Below are 27,875 nucleotides of genomic sequence, written 5' to 3' on the forward strand. Positions count from 1 at the left end.
CGGGCACTTCCGCAGCGCCGTGACGTGCGGCGGCGGTGCCGCGCTGAGTGGGCGCTGGGCTGGCGGGGCGGGGCGCGGCGCGGTGCCTCGCCTCTCCTCTCCTCGCTCGCGCGGTGCCCCCTCCCGCTGCGGCGCGGGCCGAGGCAAGATGGCGAAGACGTACGATTATCTGTTCAAGCTGCTGCTCATCGGCGACTCGGGCGTGGGCAAGACCTGCCTGCTCTTCCGCTTCAGCGAGGACGCCTTCAACACCACCTTCATCTCCACCATCGGTGAGGCGCCGCGGCTGCGCCGCCATCCCAGGGGCAAGGGGGGCTCCTGGCCGGGGCCCTCCCGCCGGGAGAGGAATGGCCGGGATGGCGGGACGGGGAGCGGAGCGGGCAGCGCCGCAGATGTCGCCGCCCGGTCCCGGGCCGCGCTTGGCGGCTTGTGCGTGGCCGCTGCGGGCCGTGTGCGGGAGGAAGCGCCGCCGCCGTGTCCCGGTCTGGCCGTGCTCGGGAGCGCCGCTCCCGCCGGCGCCGTGCGGCGGGCTGCGGTGCGGGACAGGGTTTGTCCCTCGAGGGCGCGGCCCCTGCCGGGGAGCCGCAGGGTGCGGACCGGGCCCGGCGGCAGCAACAGTTGGCCCAGGCTCGGCGGCTGAGCCACTGGGCCGCTCGCCTGTTGGTCGTGCTGTTCGTGGGAACGGTGTTTCCGTTGGGCGGCCTGGGCGATGGCGTGTGCGGGGCTGCAGCAGCGGCCAGCCCTGACCCACGTCCCGAACAACGCGCTAGGTGAGCTGCGGGGTGATCGTTGTGTCGGTTTTCTTGCGCTTTCGTTATGGGTCCTTTCCTAGATGTGCCTTCTCAGAAGGTGGCAGAAGGCTCGGGCAGCTCATGTTAGCTGTGGGTCGTGCGCAGCTGCGCAGTGACAGGGACCACACGGCTCTCGGCAGGTCGTTTAACCATCTCTTTTCAACTGTTATAAACTCATGCGTGTACGTGTAGCTCATGGGTTTGAGATCTGGAGTAGTTCTGTTCAAGCTCTTGAGTGAACTGGAGTTAGAAGCTCCTTAGTGACTAGATAGAGGAACCTCCTCGATGAAAGTTGAGTTTGGTCACAAGTTTGGTGGTGAAAAGGAGTTTCTAAAGCACAGCTGATTTCTGTTAATGATGGCAGGATGCTGTGTATTGAAACAGACTGCTGTGTCTTGTGTTTCTGTGAGATTTATGAGCTTTAAAGTGTTTTCCACTGAACTAAACACAAGCAAAATTTTGAAGTTCTTCACTGTCCCCGGCTTAGGCCACAACATTCACTGAGATAGTAATTCATTGAAACTGCCCTGTCCCTGGCAGTGTTCAAGGCCAGGTTGGACACAGGGGCTCGGAGCAACCTGCTCTAGTGGAAGCTGTCCCTGCCTGTGGCAGGGGTTGGAACTGGATGAGCTGTAAGGTCCCTTCTAACGCAGATCAGTCTGTGATTCTGTGTCTGGCAAGACTTGAGATTTATGGTTAGCCCCTTGTAGTTGAGGTCACTTAAAATAGAGTACACTATTTTCTGGATGAAGGGGTAAACTGCACTGGAGGTTGCTAGTGTTTAGGAAGACAAAAGTAATGCTGGCTTTGGAAAATAACACTGAAAAGATGAGTAGACTCTTTATTGGAAGGAAATTGGTTTAAAGATGGGGTGGAATAACATGTGACTTGTTTTATGTTGCCCAAATGCCATATTCTCTTTAAACACTTTATTATGCTGAACTTGGTGCACGGGGAGGAAACAAATTTTGATGGAGGCAAATGCTGTTGACTCCATGAGGTATGGCTGGCATTTCCAGCACTTTGAGAACAGATTTCCTGCATTGCAACAAAATATTTCTGAAGAATTAAAATGGCATGTTCCTCTTCTCTCTGCAACCATTTTCAAAGTGCTGTATCAGCAACGCTGGCTAATCAAGACCTGAATAACATTGCCCCTACAAAGTTATTCTGCTGTATGTGTGGTAGAATGAAAGACTTAATAAACATTAATAAATGCTGTATAGTTAAAGAAAAGAAATACCCTACATTGGTAGTGTGCTAAATATAAAATACCTCTTCATACTTTTGAGGAGATAGCGGACATAAATGGGTGTGTCTGACTCCCAGCCCTTTTCTTATGTTTCCTAAACTGCATAGCCCCTTGATATTTCTTGTTCTCACTGGTTCACTTTGAAGTCTTGAGGATTTTGAATGTGATGCTGGTTCTTTTCTTGCCTTACTCAGTAAGATTTTCTGCCATTTCCTTCCTTTACACTTGCTTTCACAAGGGTAGTATTTTCAACCCTGTTCAACCTGAAGAGGCTTACTAATAACTGAGGCATGTTTCTGATTCTATAGGCACTATTTGTGATTTTACAGTTCAGTTTTCCATCTTAGAATTTGTTTCTTCCAGTCCCTTTCATTTATCAGCAAAGAATCTACAAACAGTGAAGTTGACAATGCAGGAAATGGTGAAACTGTTCATAAAGTGCTGATGTGTGCTTCAATAAAAGTACTTGGGGGTTTTCAGTCTCTTTTGTATATTGCTTGTATTACTTTTAGGTCAGTCATGTAGATCTAATCTGTTCTCTCTCTGTGAGTGCATGGTGGCTGCTCAGTACTAGTCGGTTTTAGAATCGTCACTAATACAGTTGTGTTGTCACATCTGATGAGCAAGGGGGCATTCCACTTATAACAGTTCTGATTTTTTCCCTTGTCCGATAAAGCAAAACCAACCCTACTGTGGAAGGAGACAGAGGGATGCCATGCTTTCCCAAACAGGCCCACCTGCCAGTTGAAGTTTTAATGTCTCCAGATTAGCATTCCTAATTGAGTGCACTGAGTCTTCCTGAAGTATAAGCTGCCAGGCTGTTTTGTGTATACATTCTCCAAAAAGGGGATTTTGCAGTATGATGGTGCTTCCTGTTACAATGTGTGTTCAGTCCACAATGATTTTACTTAGAACACATGATATTATGTGCCCTTAGTGGTACCCTCATCCTCTAGTCTGTTTCCTAACAAGATATCTGAGAAGGCATATATTTGAGATGTGTTAAAGTAAAATTTTATTCTTTAATTTTATGTATGCAAATGCAGCTTATGAGTGAAGTCATTTATAGGTTTTTCTTAAATACATGGGGTTAAGCCTCTATTTCAACTTTTTTCCTTTGCTTCTACATCCAGAAATTAAAACAGACTGTTGCCATGAGGTAGGGGTGCACATTATGTCTAAGCACCAGCTATCTTTCTTATACTTTCCTACTTCTGTTGTTGTTTAGTAATTTAACTGGGGCTAAACCACAACACTGCAGTTACTAGAGCAATGGAAGCACTTCCCCCCCCCCCCCAAAAAAAAGGAAATTAGGAGGGGGATGTTGAGACATTGCTCTATTATAGAAATCAGTTAATTAATTGGAGTTACTCTGTCATCTTGCACGATATACTTGGCAGATTTCTGCTGTCATGCAAAACATGCCTGTAAGGCTGCATCCTTGTGGATTGCTTGGAGGTTTGCCAATGGTCCCTTGACTTTTCTCCTGAAGACTTTTGGTCATGCTCTAATGATGGTTGTACTGATGCAGACAGTAAGGTCTTCCAGCCTGGTGTCTTGTGGGCAGCAGTTGCATGAGTAGCGGGAGAAAGGGCAGTGCATATGTGTTTATAACTTACTGTGCTTTTAATTCTGTTTTGGGTGACTCTTGGTACAAGAGTTTTTCTGTCTTTGTCTTGACTACCTGGTGCAACTCATACCTTCAGCAAACTTTGCTGCCCGTTGTGAGAAGTGAACCAGCAATCTTTCTCTCGGATGATCCCCTTGGTTATTCAAGGTGATGTGTTTTCAGTCTGAAAGCACAGATGGGATTTCATCAGCTCTCGGCAAGGCAGGTCTTGGCCTTCAGTATCTTGAAAGTTTTTACACGGAGCTCCGTATTTATGCTTGGAAAACTTCTCACAGAGTGGGCAAGTCCTGATGCTGCTGTGGTCCCTTGTGGGGATCAGCTTTTCACTGCTAACGTAGGATAAAGCTTTTACAGCAGGAATGTGTTATGTAAGGTTATGTTGTTTAGTTTGCTTCCTGAGTGGAAACTTCTGCTTTTGCACAGTTGTACATGGAAAGGAAAATGCAGTTGAGTCAGCTCATTTTCACACTTCAACAGCTCCTAAAGCAAAACTTATCTCGGAGTATCTCATGTGCATTTTGCTAGTCATTTCAGTGGTGTATGAGAATAAGCGTTAATTTAGCAGTCTCCAAGTACCGTAACTTGCTGTTCAAGTAGTGCTGTCTGGTAAAACTGGATTGGGTTTATCATTGCAAGTAAGAAGGTATATTCTTTGCATTCCTTTCAACTTTCTGTTTAAACTGGTTTCTATGAGAGCAAACTCTGATCTTCTAGCCGGCAGCATTTCTGACCTGGTACAACGGCTGCTGACTCTGACACAAAGTTTGTTGTATTTATTCTTTTGAATCCAAGATGATATCAGCGTTTGGCAGAAAGCTGCCCGCACGAGAGAGTCCTGGATCCCAGAGCTCAAACACTTTGTTGATTTTACAGAAGTAACTTTTCCTTAGCCTACATCTTGCAAAATAGGTCATGACTGGCAATCAAGCACGTGGATGCTGACCCCTGAACACTCTAAAGAAAATCCTTGACAAGCAAAATTATCAACTTCCCTTTTGGAGTGAAATTTCCATGCCTATAACATGTAATGGAAATTGGTTTGGTTTACTCAAGTTAAATTATGGCTCACTGAATGTTTCTATTCTTCTTCCCCATGGTTACTTGTTAGATAAGACAAAAGACAGGTTGTTGTGGTTTTTTCCACCTTCTCATTAAGCTTCAGCATTCCTTACTGTCCTTCAATCCATTTCTTCTGGCCTTCTCCAGATGACAGGAGCTGTAGAGGAAAACACACATCAATGACAGATGAGCAAAGGGAGGAGAGAGTCAGGAAGGCGTTGTCTTTATTAATGGTCATTATAATAAATGAATTGTAAGTGTTCTCTGCCATGCATAAAATGACTGAGGCTAGTTTGTGTCTCAGGTGGCACCATTATTCGTATCTGCAGAATGGAAGTGAATGTTCAAGGTTTGTAGGATCTGGGGCTTGGGTATTTATTCAGTCCAGTGTGAGAAGGACATCAAGGGTTTACATGGGAATAGGGGCAGCCAGCGTTATGGAGACAAATGTGAAGGTGGAAGAATGACTCCGCAGTCAGGGCGCGTGATGGGTGGTCAGCAAGATGTTACCGCATGTTGATCAGAAAGTGTTAGTTGGAGACATTGTAGCTTAAAAACATTAAAGTTTGTATCTCTTGTGACCTTAAACTTGATTCGAACACCTGACTGGTAACAAAAGACATCTTAGACTTTGATTTTCGTCTGCCCATGAGGTTGTGTTACCTTCCTGTATTCAGCAACAGGCCAGCAACGTAAGTGAAGTTGTTTGGCTTTTCTTAAAAATGCTGTTGCAGCTGTGTTGCTGCGTGTTAGTCTGAAATGGTGTGACAGATGTCTGACTATGCCAATTCCTAGTTGGCAGATGGAGGTCTATCTCGGTTGTGTCTTACCTGGTTATTTGAGTGACAGGAGGGCAGCTCAGACCTGCTTTTGTGACTTGGATCGAATGCAAAGTTAAGAATGCAGGCTGACGCTGAATGAATGTAAGAACAAACATATTGATTGATACAGGCTTTGAGAGAGGTGCTGAACACTTGGCCTTTAGGAATTCATTATTTACTTTTTTTGGAAGGATCTACTAGTCCTTCTGCAGTAGCATATCCTTTTACTAGAAATGCATCTTGGACTGACTTATTTTGGCATTTAACTGAAATTCGTAACAGGTGATTAAGAATCCATTTGGTATTTATAGTGATGCTTTATTGCATGTTTTGTGATAGGAATCAGGTGTTTGTAATGCAAGGGATATGATACTACTGTTTATCTTTAATCGGATGTTATGGTAGTTTGAGTGCCCAGACCGTCAAGCTGACTGTAGCTATATAAAGTAGATCTGATCCTTTTCTAATGTGAATAAGCAATGAATAGTAGTAACTTCAACAGAGTCTCACTGTGTAAGACTCTTGTACAAGTAGAATTGATCCAGAAGCTTTTAGTTGCTGGACTTGCAACTCAAAACTTAAGTCAACAAAAGGGGTTGTGTTTTAGTGCCTCTTAAAGGGTGTTTGACCAGAAATTGCATGTAGTTTCAGTTTAATCTTGTGGTTTACTATAAACTTTCATCTTAAATGTAAACCATGACACTTCTGATTAAACTGTTCCAAGTTTTAAAGGCAACTGAAGCACTGCATGTTTCAGAAGACTTCTGATAGGGAGGACCAAGTTTAAGATGATCTGTATTAGCTTTGCCGCTACTGTGCAGACTGTACTGCTTTGGGCATCAGAGAAAAAAGCCTGATGCTGAATGTCAGTGGCATTCTCTTACATGTATGACAGCATCTAAGAGCACTTAAAGCAGACTGTTCGCTAACAGGAGTCTGGCAACAAATCTGGAACTCGGGAAGAACAGGTTGAGTATCAGAAATTGGACAAAGCTAACGTGGCTGCCAGCCAGGGAACACGTACACTGCTTTCCCACCCCCAGTAAGATCCTCCTTTCCTTATCTGCTAGAGAGAAAGAGCTTCCCTTTACTGAAGCAGAATGTCTTGTCTGCATGGTGTGACTTCTGATGGGATTAAAGATGAAGTAAGGTATCTGTGTCAACCCAAGCGTGGAAGGAAGGAGGAAGATACAGTAAGTCAGAGGAACTGCTGACTGGAAGAACTTGTGGCTTAGCAGAAGTGACGAGAGAAGAGTACTTTGAATATGCAATGCAGGAAAAGGAGATGAAATGGCCATTAAAAGAACTTTGCATAATGTAGGAAAAGAAAACTGTTATGTGCTAGAAAGACAAGTATGGCCCTCGTTAATAAGTTATGTGGGTTTGCCTGTTAATTTAAGTGGTAAAATCTTTCAAAAAAGGCCTAATTTGTCATTTATATAAGAAGCTAAATAAAGCAGCCCTTCTTCCCTCGTGTCCTTTGCTTCTCAGACACAACCCCCCCCTTTACCCCCATGTAAGAACATGGGTTTAAAGAACCTCTGATAAAATGATGTTCCCAAGGGCTGTTGAGAGTGCCATCTTTAAAAATAACTCTAGTGACTTCAAACTTTCAGCTTTGATTTTTGGCCTGATCTTCAGCATTTTCCAATGTTTTTAATTTTTTTTTCTCTTCTGCTTCTGATCCTGTCGTGATATCCCTGAATCTCTCAAGGAGGTGCTTGGCAGTCCAAGTTGTTGGCCTATAGCAGTGTTTAACCGTACATACTAACTGTATGTAGTCTTTCTTATCTGTCTTAAATCTGTAGCTGGAAGGATATGTGTACCTATCACGGGTACTGTTGGAATAGAAGATGCAAAGTGCATTGGTTGTACCATGCAAGGGTGTTTTACCTCCAAGTGATCAATGACTTACCAATTCTTCCCTTCCTTTATGAATTCTGGGACACACTGTATGCTTGCTTTTCAGGTAACATCTCTTCTCTTATAATCAGACAGTGGTATGGCCCACAAAAGTCACTCTGAGTAACCAGTTCAGTATAGACAACCCTAACCTTTTTGGCCTGTTCTCCTCATCTCAACTGAAGTGTAGTATATGAATAGAATAGGACAATATATGAATAGAATATTTACTGGGTTGCCCAGGGAAGTTGTGAATGCTCCATCCCTGGCAGTGTTCAAGGCCAGGTTGGACAGAGCCTTGGGTGACATGGTTTGGTGTGAGGTGTCCCTGCCCATGGCAGGGGGGTTGGAACTTGATTATCTTAAGGTCCTTTCCAACCCTAACTATTCTGTGATTCTGTAATAGTGAACAATGAACTTTAAATCATGGTGTCAAGTAGTCTTGATTATAGAAGATTTTTTTAAATGGCATTTCCTTGACATTTTGGGTGCTTAAGATGCTAGATTTTGGATGAAGTGGGCCTTTTTCTTTCTTTTTTTTTTTTTTTCTTCTTTCCCTGACAGCAATACTCCGTTAGCATAACTTTGGTTAAAGACTGCATTTTCTGTGCTTTCTACATTTACAAGCATATCTGAATTGCAGGTTCCACTTTCTTTTTTTTTTTTCCCCCTCATTCCTATTAAATTATGCTTTTGGTAAGGACTCATCCCATGTCCTCTCTTCTGAAAGAATAATCCAATATTTGTATTCCTAAGGCATCTCCTAAATGTGAAAATCTGGTGTTCTTGCCCATTAAAACATGTGCCAAACTTGTTTTGTCTTGTGCAGTAGAAAGCCATGTGCTGCACATCCCAGAGACCTGAGGAAAAGAAGAACTTCAAAGTAGGTAACAGATCCTCCAATCTCACATTGCTGAATTACAGCTTCAGTGAGTGTGGGGCTGGCTCCCTGGGAGATGGCTGCAGCCATTTCTGTTCCATATCTAGCTGTAGTTGGAGGGTGAAACACAGAGCAATTCCTGTACTAGCATGGACCTGCAGCTAGTCAGGTGATATCCTGGTGTAGGATCCATACTGGAGCTGCTTGCAAGTTACTCATGGGCCACCTTGGTCTGTATTAACCAGGGCTTCAGTTTAATAATTGGTTCAATGGAGTCTGTGGTCTTCACTCAGAGGAGACCTGTGACTGTGTGTACCTGTCCTCTAAGTTGTGCCATCACGGATGATGATAAGCTGAAACATGGAACTCGCCCAGAGGAAACCTAACCTGATCAAAAGGGAAAAGGATTTGGTCATGACTCTTCAGTGGCAGCACCTACCCTAGTTTCAGTTAGCTGTGAAACCGTAGCCTCAGCTCAAGTCTGTGGCCAATTTTAACATTTGCTGCTCTCCGTTTGCACATTGGCCTGCAAGGAATATGTTCTCGGAGCAGCTAAGTTAGTGCATTCCTCTTGGAGGCACTTGGTCTATAAATAGTCCTTACAATAAACAAACTTTGCTGTCTGTATTAGTAGTGTAGTTTAATCTCTTCCGAAATTATTTTAGAGGAAACTGAGTTACCACCAAGTGTAGCTTATTTCAAATTCAAATAGAACAAGAGGTAAACATAGATTTATTTCTGTGCACATTCAAAGAGCTGTAGTACTCGTGTTGTAAACCCTGTAAGACGTTCTGCAGGGACCCAGCTCTTTTTAAAGTTGGTCTATTGTGACAGTTGGTAATTTTACTCATGTCAAACAGTTGTAAGTTTCTATTCCTGTGTTGTTTTATAGTCTTAAGATTTGGATTGAGTATTTTTGGTATTTAAAGTCATGCAATTCAGAGGCTGCTCAAAGCAGTCTGTAAATTCTGAATTTAAGATGTGGGAGGATAATTTCACTTTGCAGGATGTTCTAGTGTTCACACTGAAGCACTGCAATGCACATTTGGGGTGGCAGAACTCATAGGAACGCTCTTAGGAGCAAGTGGCTGAAGAGTACTGGATTCAGATCTGATAACTAGATTACACAATAGGTTATTGAGCTGCCAGAAACCTGAATGTTTCAATGTGTAGGGTGGTCTAATTCTGATGACTGTAAGTTGTATTCTGAATCCCTTATTCTCTTGTAGATAAAAAGTAGCTTATCTTAAGAAAGGAAGCTTAAAGTGGTAGCTGTACCGTGGGCGAGGGGACATATGCTGAAGGAAGTGGCAGTTTGCTTAGGATCATGAGCATTGAGCTGATCTTGGTAGTAAGTTTCAAGGTCTTACAAGCAGGAAACCACCTTATGTTACATATATCTTTATTGCCTTACCTATTTGACCTCTTTGGGTGTATTTAGTTTGCCAGTGTAGTGTATTTAAACTTTGAGAATGTTATTAATATCTTTCAAGGTGCAGGACACTCCTCTGGGAATCATTGTGTAGGACACTGGTATTAGGTTCTTTGTATTGGTGAACAGTAAGATGAAGAAAGAAAGGCTAGTTAACCTGAAGAAGCCTATTCAGTCCACTCTGAATTTAGAAACGTTTTGTGGATTCTTATGGGCTTTCCTGAAGGAATAGAATAGGGCTTTGTCCCTTCAAGTTGGGAAAGGATGACTAAAACTGGTTGCACTTGTGTGGACTCTAAAATAAATTTATTTTTCAACTTTCAAACACCATTGACCTTCACCTTGGTGCATTGCTTCGTGTTAATCTGCTGCATTTTTGAATGGTCCCAATAAAAGACTACTATGTCTTTAATTTGCATAGTGATACAAGACATTGCTGAGATCATCTGAAAATGCACTGCAGATGTTACTGGGGACTAAAGCCAAATGGTCAAGTTCAAAATGATTAGACTTTGTTCTTTTGCATGAGGCTGTATGACACACTCCTGTGTTGCAAGTGTTCCCCACCCTGCCTTTTACACTGCTCATGTTTCCTACTTGGTCATTTCTTACGTTTACTGAAATCCTTCAAGAAAGATCTAATATAAAAGCAGATTTCTGAGGGTTTATTCATCTGCTTTTACAGATGAGGCAATATACTGATGTAGTGCAAGAAAATATTCCCTTAAAAACTCTTCAGTTCTGTTCACGTGTCCACATGAAACTCAAATGTGTGATCAGTGCTGGTATCTGCATGCCTGTCACCTTGTGGGGAGCAATGTGTGTGAGTGAGGGCTTCAGTGTCCTCAGTACCAGTTGCTTACAACTCTTTGAAAGTATAATGAAAAGCAAATGCAGTGGCAGCAGCTGATTGCGAAGCATGTCTTGGTGCAGTGTGTGGGGCCGACAGGCTTGTGACAGCCCTCCCAAATTCAAACCCATCCTTTGGAGAGCCAGCGGAACAATACCAGCTGTTACAGCTGTGCTACAGAATTACTGCTGTTCACTGGGTCCGATGTTCACCTGTGCAACTCAGTTGCTTGCTGTTCACAAGATGCAAAGCCGATGGGAGGGGGGGAGCATTTTCCAAGTAATTCTCTCCCAGACTTCAGCCAACTGAAGGTGAAGCGTACCAATTTTCAGTCACTTCTTTGTTTTTTGAAGGTAGGTTACAAATCTGCTTGTCATTTCCAAGTTGCTTTTAATTGAGCCTTAACTCTGAGTGACTGCAGAAAAATATCTTCCTCTCCTTTTGTATATCTTGAAGGCTCTCATGTGTTGTGTCTTGCAGTAAAGAAGTTGTAAACTTTTCTCCCTCTCCAGTTTTGCCCATTCAAAAAAACAAAACCAAACAACCCCCCCAACTTCACATAAAAACACAACGGGATAGAAGGACCAGTGCCGTGAAGGTGGAGAAGGCCCAGCTTGAAAGTTGATGTGTAAATTTCAGTTGTTCTGACACTGTATTGCTCAAAAGGGTAACGAGACTTTGAACCTTGACTCCTTTCCCCATCTTGTAATGAGTTCCTTTTTATTGTGATCTATGTCCAGTGGTGAAAAGTGCCATAAAGTTTCTGTTTATCAGGGAATCCCACTGGAAAAAAGAAATTTCCATTCAATTTTCTTCTTCTGTTCTTCAAAAGAGTAAGGTGAGGTTTGATAAGTAGGAGGATAACTTCTTTGGGAGGGTGGGGGTTTGCTTTTTGCAGGTCATGCAAAACAGATCTCTCAGGTTTTAGTTTGATAAACAAGATCTGATCCTGTGGTGCCTCTTGTACATTCCTTGATAGATGGGTCTAAAACGAGACTCTTCCTAGCAAGCGAACCAGGTATTAATTTGTTTTCACGGCTTTGCCAGTTTTTAGTGTTTAATCACTTTTTAAAATCCCCTTGGCTGGTATATTTTAAAACCAAACAAAGAACAACTGAACCATTCAAAATGCTGGTACATGGAGTGCTACGTTTTGGGTTTTTTTTAAATGAAGTATTGCTTTGCCAGAGGTGGAGAAATAATCTACTGTGGTTAGATACAGAGGCCAGTGTACTCTATCAGTCATTGACATTTATTTGCATCCTGAATGGTGTTGATTTCCTGGCTGATCTTTTGCTTCAGCTGCACCAGAGAAATGTTATTAATATACAGATTCTGTGAGCTCAGTGATGGGAAACCTGTTAAATCACCTGGAGTTAAAATCAGCAGGAGTTGTCACCTGATCATACAGCTTTCTCAAATGTAAGGTCCAGCTGCCGCAAACTGATGTTGAGCCCCATGAAAGATTAACTTAAAATCCTGGTTGACAACTGTGTAATTTAGCTAAATGTTAACAATTGCAATATTTGTTTGCCAGTAGCGACTAAGGGAATTTTTTCTTCTTTAGTTTTATGTGTTTCTTTTCTGTCTTTCACTGCTTGTATTATTGAAGAACATGGCCCTTCTAGTAGTACCTTTTTGCTGAGGAGGATGAAGGCCAGAGAAACCTTTACCTTCAGGAAGTATTTTCTGGAACTGTTGTTAACAGTTGATTTGTTCCAGACAATACTTTGGTTTGGTTTCTTTGTGCTGTAGCATCTTTTGCAACAGAAATGTTGTTTAAAAGGAGAAACAAGATCTGTAAGTCCAAACAGTGGACTATGTAGGAAAAAGTTGTAGTGGAGACCTGTCTGAAACCAGTACTGTAGCACTGAAAAACCTGAGGTACTAGCTCTGGTGACTACAGGGTTAAAATCCGAGATGAGGTGAGAACAAAAGAGTAACAGTGATGCCATGAGAGTAAGATACTGTTCTAAGAACTCAAGTAGCAAAATGAACTGTTTCAGCATCTCTGCTTTGTTTGTCCTTGCATTCCAGTGAGAATTGTGTCAGAATAGTTTTCTGGAGGTCCGTAGTAGAAAACCATTGGTACTAAAGCTGGAAAAGGAACCTCTCAATATGTGCTGCTGGGCAGTCCTGTATATTTAGTGTTGTAAAGTACCTCTTCGGAACACTTCCCAATGTCTCTCTAAAATGATTGCATTACTGAGTAATTACAGGTTAAATCTGCCTAGGTTGGCTGGAATAAGAAGGAATGTCTAACTCAGGAGTGGAGTGGTGGAAGAAGAAGTCGTAGCAGCAGAAGAGCTCTTGCTGTACGAGATGAACATAACTTCTTGGCTTAAACTAAAAGAGGCCTAGGTGAGGCCGGTCTCCCTGGCTTCTAATATTTGGCTGTGTGGTGTTGGGCAGTTACAGACCCTAGCTGGCAAGTTTAATTAGCTTTGTGTAGCAATGCAAGGCAGATACGGCAACATGCAACTCATGGCTTTCTGTGTATATGGCTCTGTGGCACTAAGGACACTGACATCCTTAGTGTGCAGATTTCTCTGCTCGGTGTGTTCTTTGTCATTGTTGGAAGCTATGGCAGAAAATACTCTCAGGTGAGAGGGTGCATCCCTGGCCTATAGGATCTGCAAAGGATTTTGAAGAATAATCCCTCAGCTGCATTTACTGTGCTGCAAGGGGAATCCAGCAGTTACACTCCTAACCAAGGCACAAGTGAGGTCCCAGCTTGGACTTCATCCTTGCAGACTGTAAGCTTGTGGTTTTTGCAAGAGATGCTCTTGCATCTGTATCTAATACATAACAGACTTGCTAGATTGACACTGGTGTGTCAGACTTGTGTGGCAACTCCACTTTAGGGGTTGAGAATAATTACCCTGTTAGCGTTTGCATTCTGAGAATTAGTCTAGGTCTGTGCTTTCTAAAAGCTTCTGAAATTTAACTTAAGATGGACATCCAGATGTTTCTGGTCTGTTTCTCCCTGCTGGGGAGAACAACTTTGCACATTGCATTTTAAAGCTGTGAAAGCTGTGTGATCCTTTGCAGTGAAACCTTCTGATTCACAAATGACTCTTTATTAGCCCCAGCTATCTTTTTAAAGTTTTGTATTTTGCAGTGTGTGACTGCAAAATAAGAATTCATTGATAAAGGAAACTCTCTATCAGTAATTACTTTTGCAATGATGTAGTCATGGGAGTGTTTTACATGGTGTAATTAAAGTTAACTGTAGCAGGACATTGCTTGTACTGAGCCTGCAAGTGCACTTGGCAGGAAGTGGTAGCACATGTCACCAGGCTTGCTCTGCGAATGTTTGCAGCTCACCACTTCCTGTTACTGAAGTGAAAGAACAAAAGAAACACTCGTTTCTAGTTCATTTTAGCCTCTAAAAAGTTGCAGTTGCATTTGTTAAACTTTTTAGTATTGTAACAGGGGTATTTATGGCTTTCCTTTTTATAGTCTTCTTTGAGCTTTGAAATTCTTTTTTGAGAATTTCGGTGGAGGTTCCTACTAGAAATGTGAAGTTCCAAGAAGGTATCTTTTGATGCAGATCTGGAGGTTTAGCAGTAATCAAAGGGGTGGTTGTACAAATCATTTTAGTGCTGCAAGGGAAATGACTAACCACAAGAAACCAGCCTGTGCAAGGCATGGGTTGGTGCACATAGATACCTGACTGCAACTCCGAAAAACATTCGTACAGGAATCTTTCACTGTTGCTGCTGCTGTGTCTTAGCTTCAGCAGCTGACAGTGCATACAGAATTATCTTTAAACCACAGTAGTCTCTGAACCCCGTTTTCCCAATAGTTGTGGACTTAATTCCAAGGCTTCAAGCCTAGCCACAGAGGAGCTTTTAAAACAGATATAACTTGCTGTTGTCTGTGATGCAATACCCTTCCCAGAAGAACCTTTAATTTGTGCTTTATAGCCTTTGGGGCCAAAAGAAAATCTATTCAGAGCAAAGGTCGTTGGTGATTTCAGCAAGTGTTGCACCTAGTTAGGAGAAAAATCTTTACAATGAGGGAGACACGAAATCCTATTGAGTGTGAAATGGAAATGCTACCAAACTCCTGATACACATAATAGGGAGGGGTTTTAAAGTACACGTCATTCTTATGTCATTTTTAGAAGAATGTGAATTAATGAGAGGATCTTTTTGCCTGTAAATCTGCTCGTGAGTCCTGGGAAACTGCAATCGTAGCAGTAGTCATAGCAGTTTAAATTAATGCAGTTAATTTCATATGCTGTTAAAAGTGCTGAGGTGATATTTCTGTGTGTAATTTGTATTCTAACTAATGGGTTGAATGACGCACCCATAACGCATCAAGATTAAGTGGCTGAAACTTGGTATTTTCAGTGTTTTAAAATGTTAATATCACATGTGAGAATGAAACCCTAATAGTTAGTGAATGTCCATATTTCATATTCAAATGTTACTGTAGTATATTAATAAAGTCCCTTGGCTTCCTGTTTAAGTGATGGATGAATTCATAAAGCTAGAAATGGCATTTTCCCAACTGAGATACTCTTGATAATTGTCACTTAAATTACACATGAAGGAATAAAAACCCCAACCCCTACCCCACCCACCCAAATCTTGCAAACTGTGACTAAATATCAAGTAACTATTTAACATTCAGTGAAGCAAAAAAACGGGCCATTAGTTTCAAGACAGATTAATTGGAGGGTACATCAGGGTGGCTGTCCTGGGACACACAAATCTGGCAGTCACGGTGGGACTTGAGCAGTCTCAGTTTGTTATAGTGTAGGTTATATGTCACTATATGTAGGTAACTGTGTTATAGTGTAGGTTAGAGACACTGAAGTTGAAACAGTCCAGGGTAAAGGCTAGTTTGTTCGGAAATCTTGGCTTTGCTTCATGGAGTCGTTTGGTCCCTCTAAACCTTAAAAGATATTAAGCCCTTCTGAATTATAATTTTTTTCCACCCATGGCTTAAAATCTGTCTTCAAAACCAGTCTTGGAACTGCTGGGTGCCATGTGGACGTGTAAGGGGTGGGGAGGAAGGAGAGAAGTGTTTCCTGGATACCTTTTGGAGCTTCCTAGGAAAGTTACTCCTAGACCGGTGTTCTTGAAAAAGTCCCATGTGTGGTGTGCTTCAGCAGCTATGTCTATAGCTTTTATCTCCTGGTGCTTTACCATTTACTGTGATGTCTGATCAGACTGCATGAAACACGAGTTTTCAGAAGTAGATGACAGCTTTGAAAAGGAACTAAGGGGTCATAGTACGTGTTTTTAACTTGGAGCCAGCTGAGGGAATTGACTTAAACTGCAGGGGCTTGTCAAAAGTGGAGAAAAATGTACATTCAAGCTCCTGACCTGATTTGATGTAAAATGGAAGAATTCTGATGTTAAATTTTCCTTTTTTAATTTTGACTAACCCTAATAGTGAGTCTGACTTTGGTCTATTTCATTGTTCAGATTAATTTATCCTTGACACTTTGGGTGCAGCTGCAAATCTTTGTGCATCCTCAGCCCTTCCCTGCGTTTGGAAGAAATGACAACCTCAGAATAATTCTTTTGCCCAAGTTTGCTCATACCAAATTGTCAAAACAAAACTGAACACTTCCTTTTCATTTATTGCAAAACTCAGACTATTGCTTTCTCTGGCAGGAATCGACTTTAAGATCAGAACTATAGAATTAGATGGAAAGAAAATCAAGCTACAGATATGGTAAGTATTGCCAAGTAATTTTAAGATTTTGGTGAGCACCGAGTTAATCCTTGATCAGGAATAAATACTTCATAGCTTTTGAGCCTGCTGCACTAAAGTTTTATACCTTTTATTCACTGATTGTCCATGAGGTTTATGCTTTCTTCTAGCTTGATCTTGGAGTGGTTCTGCTTCAGTAGCACAGGAAATAGCCTGTTCACATGCGAACGTTACAGCCACTTCCCATTTTGTCGAAACCTGTCCTCTTAAACGTTGTCTTAGCTATTCCCTGTGGAAAGGAAGCATTAACACAGTATGTGTAAACTAAAACACGCAACCTAACAAAACATAATCTTCTCTGCTACTTTGATAGCTAATTGTACTTAGAGGCACAGAGTAGTGATAATGCTCCTATTCCTTGCATGGTGTGTTAGTAGACACTGAGCCTCCTGATAGCAGCAGAGTATTTCGGGAGTAGCATTATTACCTGTGCCAAACTCTTTAAAATGCTATTGGTGAATGTAGGGCTTCTCCTGATTTTTCAGGTTCTAACAAACATGTAAGATTTGCATGCATGCCAGCATTCTTGTGACTAAGGAAGTGCCAGAAGTGGCTGGTGCAAGTTTGCCATCTGTAATACAAGTCAAAAAGCTGTTTTCTGTCAGGCCTTTGGGGTTCAGCTCCCCCTAGGTGTGACTAGTAGCCAAACACTCTGGTCCTCTTGTTCACTCACAGACACTGCTTTGAAGTCATCTAGGATAAAATGTCAGCACACTAAGGTATAGTGGCTGATTTTCATAGCTAACTGTATGTGAAAATGCACTATCCTAAAGTATTGTACTGCTGCATGTTTTAATTTTTGTTTAATGCAGGACTTGGGTGCATCAGAGCTGCCTTTTTGAATTATTCTAGGGGAGGCTGTGTAGTGCTGAGTTCTGATGCTTGCATGCATATTTAAATGCTTTTGTGCCATATTTATGGTGCTGCTATAACCACGGATGTATGTAGGATAGCTTGGGAATGAGAAAGATGTTGAGGGCTGAAAAAAACTGCAAACAGCTTCTTAATGGTATTTTTTTCTCAGTGAGTATCTTGTATTGTTAGGTACAGAAGAGTGTAAAGATCTCCTCAAACAAATGCTTGTTTTCACTGCATTTTAGGGATACAGCAGGCCAGGAGAGGTTCCGCACAATCACAACAGCTTACTACAGAGGAGCCATGGTGAGTCTTCTCAATTCAAAACAATTAGGCACAACTAGTGTAACTGGTTTGCTGTTCTGAAGGTTTTATCATGTAAGTCTTCAACTGGAGGATAGGATAATTGTGGCTTGAGATGCAAGGAATTAAGTTTGTGGTTTGGTTGAAGTTTTTTGTTTTGTGCTTCCTTTTGGTTTTCATTTTTTAAACCTGTTGGTACTTTGTCTAGTCCTGTTCTCGTGATGAAACTTGAAGTCCTACTGTCTCTTGAAACATAATTAAAACTTCTGCAGATTATAATAAAAGGTGAAGTTCCCAAGCTCTAATGGGACACGGCTTGTTTACTGCAGTCAACCCCTTCCAACATTTGAAATGTTTGAAAAATAGCTAATGGATTATTTTAATATTCAAAGTGCATTTCACTGAATTGATTTCCTTCAACCAGTAGAGAATACAACATCTGGGCTAGAAACGTAATCACGTACAAAAGCTACTGTTACTTTGTCCGCCATTGAGAATGACTTGGGGTCAAATAACTGACTTGGAGCCTGCACTCTTTGTGTTGCAACTGCTCGTAATGGTTCTTTTAATTAATGCTATGATTTGAGATACTTTGTGTTGGAACACTGTTAATTTCAACTTGCTGATTACTAGCTGCTGCTGCTACATATTTTCATCACTTTGTATGAACAGATCCATTCCATTCATGGGCTGGCTTTGGGTCCAGATAATGCCACTGTTAGGGAATACAGATGGGGAGAAACAGTAATGGTTGTGGCTCTGTGTTAGAGCTTTCTAGTACTTAAAAAGGTTATGGCAGTGACATGGTCTTCTCCCCACCTCCCAGTCCATGCAAGGACTTTTCTTTGTCCTATGAGGAATGGTCGGAAAGACAATAAGGAATGGAAATGAACCTGGCAATCTGACCTTAATGCAGCTGTTGTGTGTTTTCCCATGCTTTGCTCATTGTTGAGAGCCCACTCTAGTACATGTACATAACTGTCTGAAAGGGCTAAAGCTTCTGGGAGAGTACCTAGTGCCAGCTCTGCTGTAAGGATCTACTGGCCCCAGCAGACTGGATCACACAGGTTTGCCATCTTCAACTGCTTAAAGCTGCTGCTTCTAAACTTGACTAACCATAGAGTCGTGGTTACTGTTGTAGAATTTGTACGCTTTTCCTGACTCTAGGCTAATAATTTAGAAGTTCACATAGGTGGTGTGTTTTACCTCTGACGGTGGCGAAAGGTGACAAAGGGTAATATTTTGGGTAAATTCTCAGCAGTGCCATAACGTTTTGAGAAAAGATTGTAGGTCTGTAAGTTCTGTTGAACTTCTTGCAAGTATAATCAAACCAACAGCATACATCAAAAGCCACCCAATAGTGCTAGCTCATCTAACTGGATTTTCTTAACGTTGTTTAGGGAATTATGCTGGTGTATGACATCACAAATGAAAAGTCTTTTGACAACATAAAAAACTGGATAAGAAACATAGAGGAGGTAGGTGCTTTGGGAAGTATTTCTTAACTCTTTCATCTTAGGATTTTCCTGGGACCAATAATAACCAAGTAATTATTCACTTTTGTTATAGTAGCTAAAACATATGGTCAAGTTAGATTGTACAGTGAATGCAACAGTGGTTATTAATGGGGAGAGGATTTTCTTATTCAGCTAGAGGTAGAAGGTAGAAAACTTAAGTTCAAAAAGTAACCGTAAAGTGTTTCAAAGCTGCTTTTACTATGTGGCTCTCATTGGTCTTTTTTACTTATGGGTGTGTCTGAGGAATGGGAAGAAGCAAGATCTTGGGGTGTCTGCCTTTTGCTGAGGTGATGACAGATCTGTCTAATTTTGGTTGTTACTGTGCTGTGTGTTTGTCTGATTAGAGATTTTTGACCTTTTCATTTGGTCTTGGTTAAACTTCCTTCCTACTAACTTACTATAAATCATTTAGAGGGACATGCTGTCCAGTAGGAAGAGGACATTATGAAGTGAGAGGAGAAACCTTAATTTTAGTGAAGCTATAGTTAGGCAACATAATCTTGCTGGTTTAGGTTTTTTTCCTTAAACATAAAACCCATGGACTTTTCTTAAGTATTATTACTCGGCTCTTAAGCCGAATTCCTGTATATCAAATTATAGTTTGATACTATATTGATAGGGCTGGAAAAGTTCTCTTGCTGAAGTGATTATTAAAGTATTGTATTAACAATCTGTTTAAAAAGTGCAATTGTATTGCATAATTATTCTGCAACCAAATAGCTCAGATGTCCGTGCACTGCTTTGAAGTGAGTGCTGTTGTATTTCCAGAACAGCCAAATGCCTGTGCATGTGTGCAGCCTGGTACAGAGCTTGTGGCACTGTATTTGGTCTGTTTTAATACTCAGGCAAATTTAATCTAGGAGGATTTATTCCAACCAGTTTTATCATGTAAGTATTAATTTGGCTGGTTGAGAAGTCAGTCTCTTCCTCAGCAATGCCTTCACATTAGATAACTTCTGAAAAATAAAATAGTCACTGGTGCATGAGCATGGCACGTTGGTTTCTTTTAAGCAGTGATGTACTTTGTTTCTGAGAGATTATGGTTTCTTCTTTCAGCATGCCTCTTCAGATGTAGAAAGAATGATCCTGGGTAACAAATGTGATATGAATGAAAAAAGACAAGTGTCCAAGGAAAAAGGGGAGAAGGTGAGCTTTTGGTGACTTACCTGATCTAGAAGCCTCCTTTTCTTGGGACATTGGCTGCTGGATATTTTGGGATGTTTTAGGCATATGAGAGATAATGGGCCTCAAACCTCTCGTTCCAGAAACTTCTATATATTATGGGATGCCAGGTTTGGGAGGGTTTGTTTTTAAACAGCACTTGACAGTCTTAAAGTCTGAATAAACTTAATGATACTGTTGTCTTGAGAGGAAGATCCTGTGAAGGATGTTGACCTTTGCTATAGCATGAAGTATTCTAAATCTCAGTCTGAAGCTTTGTATATAGTCTAATCAATTCACCATGGTAATTACTTACTCCTGCTATTAAAATTTAAGTAATCAGCAGTTCTTCAGAACAAATGAACAAGTAAGAATACTATATAATCTATTATGTACACAGCTAAAGCAGTGTAGTTGCTAGTAATACTGCTTATGGGATGATTGTATGTAGTTATCTGGTCCATAAATCCACATTAATGAAGATTTTATCTTGATGGGGTTTTTTAGGTGCTAAATAAGTCTTTTTGTGAGCAGTTCATCTCTTTGTTGTTTTGAATTTACATGAGGGTATGGTCTGTTCTAATATTTCTGTCTAATTGTCCAGTAACTGTAATCTTTTTGCAAGAGAAAAGCAGAAATGGAGCTTGTTTGGTTTCGTTTTTTAAGCTTGCTGCTGTATACAGCATCTATTGTATTATGAACTCATATGAAACACTGGTTTTACAAAGGAACTTCAATAACACTGAAAAATTTTAACCTCTCTTCCAGTTAGCAATTGATTATGGAATCAAATTTTTGGAGACGAGTGCGAAATCCAGCATAAATGTGGAAGAGGTAAGAGATGGGTGTTACACTTGGGTGTGTTTGTTGAACTACTGCTATGGAGACATGTTTCATGATCTATTGGGCTTTCTGACCTGATCTGGGACCTAAAGTTCCTACTGTGCTCCAGGGTCAGCAGTCTTGTTATATTTAGAGTTGCTGTAAAATCCAGCATTTCTTGTTTTCTGGTAATGTCTGGAATTGGTTGTTAAGTGGGCGTTAACAGTGGTTTATTATCATGGTAGGAAACAGTCCCTTTAGACTTCTGTGCCTTGCTGCTAAATTTCAAGTAGGAAATTTCGAGGCTGGGAATGGATGTAATGGGTGTAATTTTAGAACAATGCTTTGTGAAGGAAATCGGATTCAAGATTTGAGAATAACTTGCTGTTGTGTCAAGGAGCCTTCAAGTTACTACTAGATGTGTGCTGTGCAGATGAGACTGAAGTTAACCTGGAACATCAGCATAGACTGTCATAAGCTGATGTTAGAAGAGGAAGTCTCTAGACTTGAAACTTGTTTTCCTGCAAGTGAATTTTATTCTAAAAGCCTAAGACCCCTATTTATGAGCGCATAAGGAAATAAATTGGATGAAAGAGTGGCTCAGCTCCAGTCTGTCTTACCATGAATCACTCTTGTCATGTCGGGGTGGGTGGGGGGAGGATCTTACTCCATGAAAAGCGTGAACAAGAATATAATGTGATATCAAAAATCAGCTATATCAGGATTCATTCATTCAGAAAAGGGGTAGACTTATTCTTAAAAGTTGTTCCTGTATCTAACAGTCTGAAAGCTTTTCCATGTGCATTGACTGGATATCTTTTAGAGGTCCTCCAAACGTACTTAGTACAGATCATGCAGCTAACAAATTAACTGGAAACTAAAGAGATTGATACTTTAAAATAACATGAGCGGTGCCATGCCACTCAAGCATTTTTTCTAATTGCAGGATGATTGTTATACAATATATTTAGTTTTAACCTATTTGCATCTGGAAAAGTGCTTGACCTGATTTTCACAGTGTCATTGTGATTCTTACAACAGACAATAGAAGTGTGAACTTAACAGCTAATACCACTGTGCATAGCAATAGTCTCCTAATAAAAAGTACCAACAGTCATCTTCATTAGTTCCTTCAGATGATTGACTTGCTTTTTCGTGACATGTCTTGCAATTTCATTTTAACTCCTGTAGGTCACTAAATTAAGCATTACTTTGTGCTTACGCTGAACAACATGGCTATTTGTCACATGAATAATGAAGAAAGCATTTAAAAAATGCAGCTGATGCAGGCATTGAGCAAGTAATGATTTAGTCGTCATTCCACCAAATACTTAACGTGTGGGAAATGACACACTGTGATAATCTTGTGATCAGAAGGGAATTAATTTCTATTACTTTTTGTGATTTATTTGCATTAAATCAGTCTCTGTCTTTGGATATATTCTGAACACAGTGAAAGGGGAAATACTTAGTTTTTTACGTTCTGGAACTGTCCTTGGATTGTTGGTAACTCCAGATAGGGAAAATCAAGATTTTAGGTTGCTTCTGGAGAACTGGAGAATGTCAGAATTTTTTTGCTACAGAAGTTTCTTTGCTCCTTTGTACATTGAGGTCTGAGATGCTGAGTTTTGCCAGAGTGTGGTTTTATTTTTTGTTTGTGGGGTTTTGGTTGTTTTGGTTTGTTCTGATACGGATATTGGAAGTGTAACTAACTTTATACGTACATAGTGTATGTAGCCTTGTCTTCAGCAGATCATGTTTTTTTAATGCCCAAGAGATACACAACGGGCAAGTCTGTTCACCTGCTGCAAAGATTTGAGGAATGGAGACTAAAAAGAAATAGTTTTTTCCTTCTAAAGCGTGCGGACTGCAATTTAAGTAAACACCTGTTAGTACACAGAGCGAGTGCCTTGCAACTCCAAGTGCTACCGGTGGCCTACAGCATACTGTATTGTTAATGTGTCTGGCTATTTCGGATCTATCTTGTCTTTCATGTCCTGTGAGTAACTCTTTTTTTCATTTTGTTTTTCATTTCTGCTCCCCACCAGGCATTTTTCACACTTGCACGGGACATTATGACAAAGCTCAACAGAAAAATGGTTTGTATTTCAAATTGCCATGCAAACTACTTAGGTTGCAGTGACTGCTATAATCATTGGCTGAATAGTAGCCCTACCACGATACTCCTGGGGATTACAGTGGGGATGATAGATCAAAATTGAGCAAGCAGTGCTTTATCACACTTTGTTACACATCAGTGTGTAACCTCTTTATTTTGCATTGACATTAACACTGGGCAGGCTGGAACTGATGTGTTCTTTTCAAATGTTGCCAGTGTGATCCTTGCTTTATTAAACATCAAATCATGTAGTCACTCCTTCAGCTAATCCTTGAGATCTGGATTGTTAAATGTTTCTTTTTAAAGAAGGCAGTTTTACTGAGTGATTAAGAGTGGATAATTGTGGGTTGCAACAAGCCTCTGCTTTGGTTGTTGCTTTGAAAGAAGGGAAAGTGGGGAGGGAGACTAGGAAAGCCAGACTTACTTTTTTCTGCATATCCTGATGTTGATGCTCTTGTGTCTTTCAGAATGACAACAGTTCATCAGGGGCAGGTGGGCCAGTAAAAATAACAGAAAATCGATCTAAGAAGAGCAGCTTCTTTCGATGCACGCTACTTTGATGAACTTCTAATGATAGACTGCAGCACACTTAGAACCTTTTCTGCTTCTTTGAAAGCACAGGGTCACAAAGCCTCAGAAATAATACCACCAAGCTGCTGCTGAGAGCTCCATTGAACGTAGACTGCGATACACAAAATACCAAGTGGATTTTGCTCACTAAGCCTATTGACCTGTCAGGCTCTTCTTTCTCAGATATGGAAGCTATGAAGTGGAGACACAAATGCAAGAGTTAACCTGTTTTCTTTTTTACTTTCTGTTTTATTGCCTGTTGCAAAAGCTGCTATGTTTCTTTTAACTTTGCACATCCATATTGGCCTCTTACTGCCTGTTACAGCACAATCTTACATTTGTATTTGCACAGTTTGACTTGTAAGATTCTTAACAGATTTGTGCAGGTTTTTCTCTTTTTAAACAAATTTATTTTCAAGCAGTAGAGCCAGGGGTAAAATTATCTCACTTCCATTATTTCCTATGCTGTATACCTGTGGCCATGACTGCAGTATGGATGTCAACACTCTAGTAATTAGAATTACCAGAACAATTGGCATTTAACAGTTTGTATGCATTTTGTCTTAGATGCACAAATCTGTTCATGCAGAAGCGATGACATTCTATTTTGAATGTAGTATGTTGCTTTTCTTTCTTTACCAGACTTAGCAAAGTTGTGTTCTGAATTGCCAGTCACTGTTTGATTCACAGATGCACCTTTCAGTTATTTGAATAAACACAGTGTCTTTCCTCACTTAGCTTCCCTTTGTTAGCTCAAACCATCTGCACCTTTTTTGTTTTTGATGAGGAAGTGCACTCTGGAGCTGAAATCATGGTCACTAATTAGCCTCATCACTATCACTTAAGTGGCTTGTGGAAGCTGAATGCATGAGTTTTGAGTAACCTCTGTGGATTCATTTGTTCAGAAATGACTGCTTCTAAAGGTGACTTCCATTTCTACTGTAATTCTAAGCATAGTTCGTTAATGTGTGTGAGCATCAACCCTTGATGCGGTGTCCAAAAACTAGCTTCCTGTGCAGTTACTAGAGTATATCAAGTTGTGGCACTAAGGAAATGGTCACATTAGGGCTGTAATGTACTCTTAGTTGTGCAGTTAATGGTGAATGTGTGAAGCCCTCCTTGGTCTGCTCAAGCAGTTATTTTTCTCATCAAAAACTGGTACAGTGACCTAGACTGTTAGAGGCAGAGTTCAAACATAGTTGCCTTTTTTTACTCAACTGAGCATTGTATAACCTAGTCTTTGTTCTACTACTTTTTTATTGTCTTCTGAAAAAAATTCCTCAATGAGCAATTAAAACAGGTGCTTTAGTTCTGTTGATGTGCCAAACTTGGACCATTGTAAGCTTTAACTACAAGTTTGTGTCCAGCATGTTTGTTACTAGGGGATAGGTGCATTCTGTCGTTGTCTAAGTTCATGTCTGATGTGCTTGCTTTTGCTTCACTTACATGGTCTGGGGTTGTAAACAGTGAGCTGGTTGTTAGCACAGATAACTGCTTCCTTTTGTGGTGTCAGGTACTGAACTTGTCATCTCTGGGTCTGTTGTAAATATCTTGAAAGTGAAATGGCCAATAGCGTTAAGACTTAAAGACTTTTGATTTTAAAAGGTTTACTATTAGTAGCTGGTTCCATAAAGTTTTAAGTGGTTATCGACCTGTCCCCGCGTGTGGTTTAATAGAAATAGTTATTGTAACTAGGTGGTGAATCTCATAAACTGCTGTTGCTGCACTAAACCAGAAAGATATTCATGGCAACAAGGTTCAGTGAAAAAACAAAGCAACCCTAACTGCTGTGTTGTCTACCCTTGATGTTTTTCTTGGACGGGCTAAAGCAGTTATGTTTTCTGTATGGTTAAAAAAGTGCTTCTATACAGAAAGTGTTGTGACACCAATTATGAATGTTGTTTATTTTCAGTAATTTACCTCTGACTTATTTGGTGTCGTAATACTTTGATTTTTATCTCAGGGGTTGTCTGCAAACCAAAACTGACATGTTCTGTGTTTGGCACCGTTTACAGAATGCTTTGTATTGTTTTTCCTGTCTTCGCTGTGTGGTTAAAATGTTCATTCAATATTAGTCTCCATGAACTTCCCTTTGAAAGAGCCTGTAAGTAGTAGAGTCTATGAAATGCTTCTTGAAGCAGCAGCGAATTGGGGTATCTGCTTTGTTGGGGGGGGGGTGGGGGGGTGGGAGTGGGGAGAAAAAAACCTTGCTATTTTCTTACATTTAGCTGTGCTAAACTGTACATAAATGTGAGGTAAGACCATAGGAAACTCACTTTATGCATGATAAAATAATGCAGTAAATATTTCACGTTGCTTAATGTTCATGTAAAGTTCATCTTTTTCTATTTGTAGAAGAATTTAATGCAATTTTGTTGTCCCCTGCTGAAACTGAAGAATTCTAATTTCATGTGGTCTTATGGATAAGGTAAAATGCAGATTTCTCTCTCTTTTTTTGCTGTTTTGCCCTCACCCCTTTTCTCCAGCAGTATTAAATGGCTGAGTGGCTGCACTTTATCCGTGTGCTAACTTTTGGTCAGTAGACCTTTCTGTGTACAGTCTGACTTGTCAGACATTGAGAAACGTGCTGTATCCTAGCGTGCAGATCAGCTGTATGTTTTACTGGGAGTTTTTTTAGCTGTATTTTCCTTTAGACAGGCGGGTGATGATAAATGGTATGTTCTGCCTACGCATCAGATGCTGGGTACTACGGGCTTTTCTAATATCACTATGATTGTTTTGTGCAGCCTCTGTTGCTACTTCGCTCAAGACTATATAATCTCAACTTTGAAGGACTCTTAACTATACCTCAGTGTCCTGGGTTCAGCAGTAGCACTCAAGTAGTTAGTATTCTAATGGCCATTAGAATGAAAGTCATATAATGATTATTCATTAAGCAGTAAATGTGTTTGTTTTGTTCCAGAAACTGCCATTAACCTTTCAGGAAAGGCAGACGTTTTGTGGTGGATTTCGCTAAAACAAAACTGCTGCTTGTGCTATGGAGTTGTAGGCACTCTTTCCTCCGCCCCATGTCTGTGCACTATTACCTTGACCAGTGTTTTTCTAAATGGTTTAAGGGAAAAAAAAAAAAAAAAAAGAGAAAAATCACCAAACCAACTCCAAACTGCTCTCAGTGCTCTGCAGTTCTAGCTTTCAGTCTACGCTCAGCAAAATGTGCACAAGGAGGTTTTGTTGAGCGTGTACAGAATACCCGATTTACTTACTGCCTGGAAGTTCTATTATTGCTAAAGCTTAAACCACTCGCGAAACTTAACGCACTCACTTTTCTACTGGGGGGACAGTCTTAAAATGCTCATTGACTTTTCAGACCTGTAGTTCTTTTTACAGAAATTATTTCTTATCGTAAGTACCTTTCCCGTACTAGTCTGCTGAAGTCAAGTGAATTAAGTTGATCATTCTCACAAGTGAATAAAGGAGTCTTCAGTATACATATCACGTTAAAATATTGTGAATGGATAATGATTTGAAAGTACATGAATAATGTGTAAAATGCATAAATGTGTTATTTGTGAAAATGCATCTGTTATTTGGTTACCTGTTAATGTAACTGAAATTTTGCAATGTTAACCTTAAGGATTGGTCTGTAGGTGATAATAGGTCTTTTTTCTCCTCCATTCACTGAACTGCTTATGTCATTTTCATTCTTACAAATAAAACTTGTATTTCTTTCTTCCATAAAAGCAGGTTTTCCATTGATTTGATTTTTCTTGTTTCTGGTGAATTTAACTGTTTTAGTGCATTCCTATGGCCTTACGGACGTTTTTGCAAATAAAACTTCAATTACAGTTATTTTAATGCTATATAGCTACTAAATTCAGAATAAAAACTATAGTCCTTGACAAAATGCTTAATTTTGAAATAGAAGTGTTCTACTCTGTATGTTCAAACACATTTTATCTCTGATATAAAGGTGTAATGTGAAAAGCTCCTGCGGATAAAAGTGAACTTGTCATGTGGTTAACTTGTAAACCTGATCAGTAATTGTGTATTGATGTGTATAGACAAAAAACCAAACCCAACCCCTAAGAAAACCCCAAACCTTCACACTCCAGTGGTTTTATTATTCTATGTGAACTTTTTTACAACAATGTGTGTCTCAAATAAAAGTTACATAATGAAAAGTATTTGGAGTATTTTGCATGAAATATTCCACGTAG

At 40.5% G+C, this 27,875-nt stretch overlaps 1 protein-coding gene across 1 annotated transcript; it reads left to right on the forward strand.

Annotated features, from left to right (window-relative positions):
- The first annotated feature begins 106 nt into the window (after positions 1 to 106).
- Positions 107 to 27,842, forward strand: RAB8B (RAB8B, member RAS oncogene family). The gene is made up of 9 exons (XM_061447204.1): positions 107 to 272; positions 16,251 to 16,311; positions 17,451 to 17,511; positions 18,909 to 18,986; positions 20,082 to 20,171; positions 20,955 to 21,020; positions 23,057 to 23,107; positions 23,595 to 26,125; positions 26,621 to 27,842. Exons 1-8 carry the CDS (start codon positions 149 to 151, stop codon positions 23,685 to 23,687), a joined length of 624 nt encoding a protein of 207 aa, XP_061303188.1. The 5' UTR covers positions 107 to 148; the 3' UTR covers positions 23,688 to 26,125; positions 26,621 to 27,842.
- The last annotated feature ends 33 nt before the right edge of the window (positions 27,843 to 27,875 follow it).

Source organism: Pezoporus flaviventris, unplaced genomic scaffold (genome assembly GCF_033815535.1).
Source record: "Pezoporus flaviventris isolate CSIRO_AGI_PZ_B2104156 unplaced genomic scaffold, CSIRO_AGI_Pfla_v1 ptg000006l, whole genome shotgun sequence".
Lineage (NCBI taxonomy): Eukaryota > Metazoa > Chordata > Aves > Psittaciformes > Psittacidae > Pezoporus > Pezoporus flaviventris.

Excerpts from the sequence above, each read along its gene's own strand:
- RAB8B (XM_061447204.1), top strand. The coding sequence starts at position 149 with ATGGCGAAGACGTACGATTATCTGTTCAAGCTGCTGCTCATCGGCGAC. Across the intron at positions 16,312-17,450 it reads AAAATCAAGCTACAGATATG|GGATACAGCAGGCCAGGAGA; the intron begins GTAAGTATTGCC and ends ACTGCATTTTAG. Across the intron at positions 17,512-18,908 it reads CTTACTACAGAGGAGCCATG|GGAATTATGCTGGTGTATGA; the intron begins GTGAGTCTTCTC and ends AACGTTGTTTAG.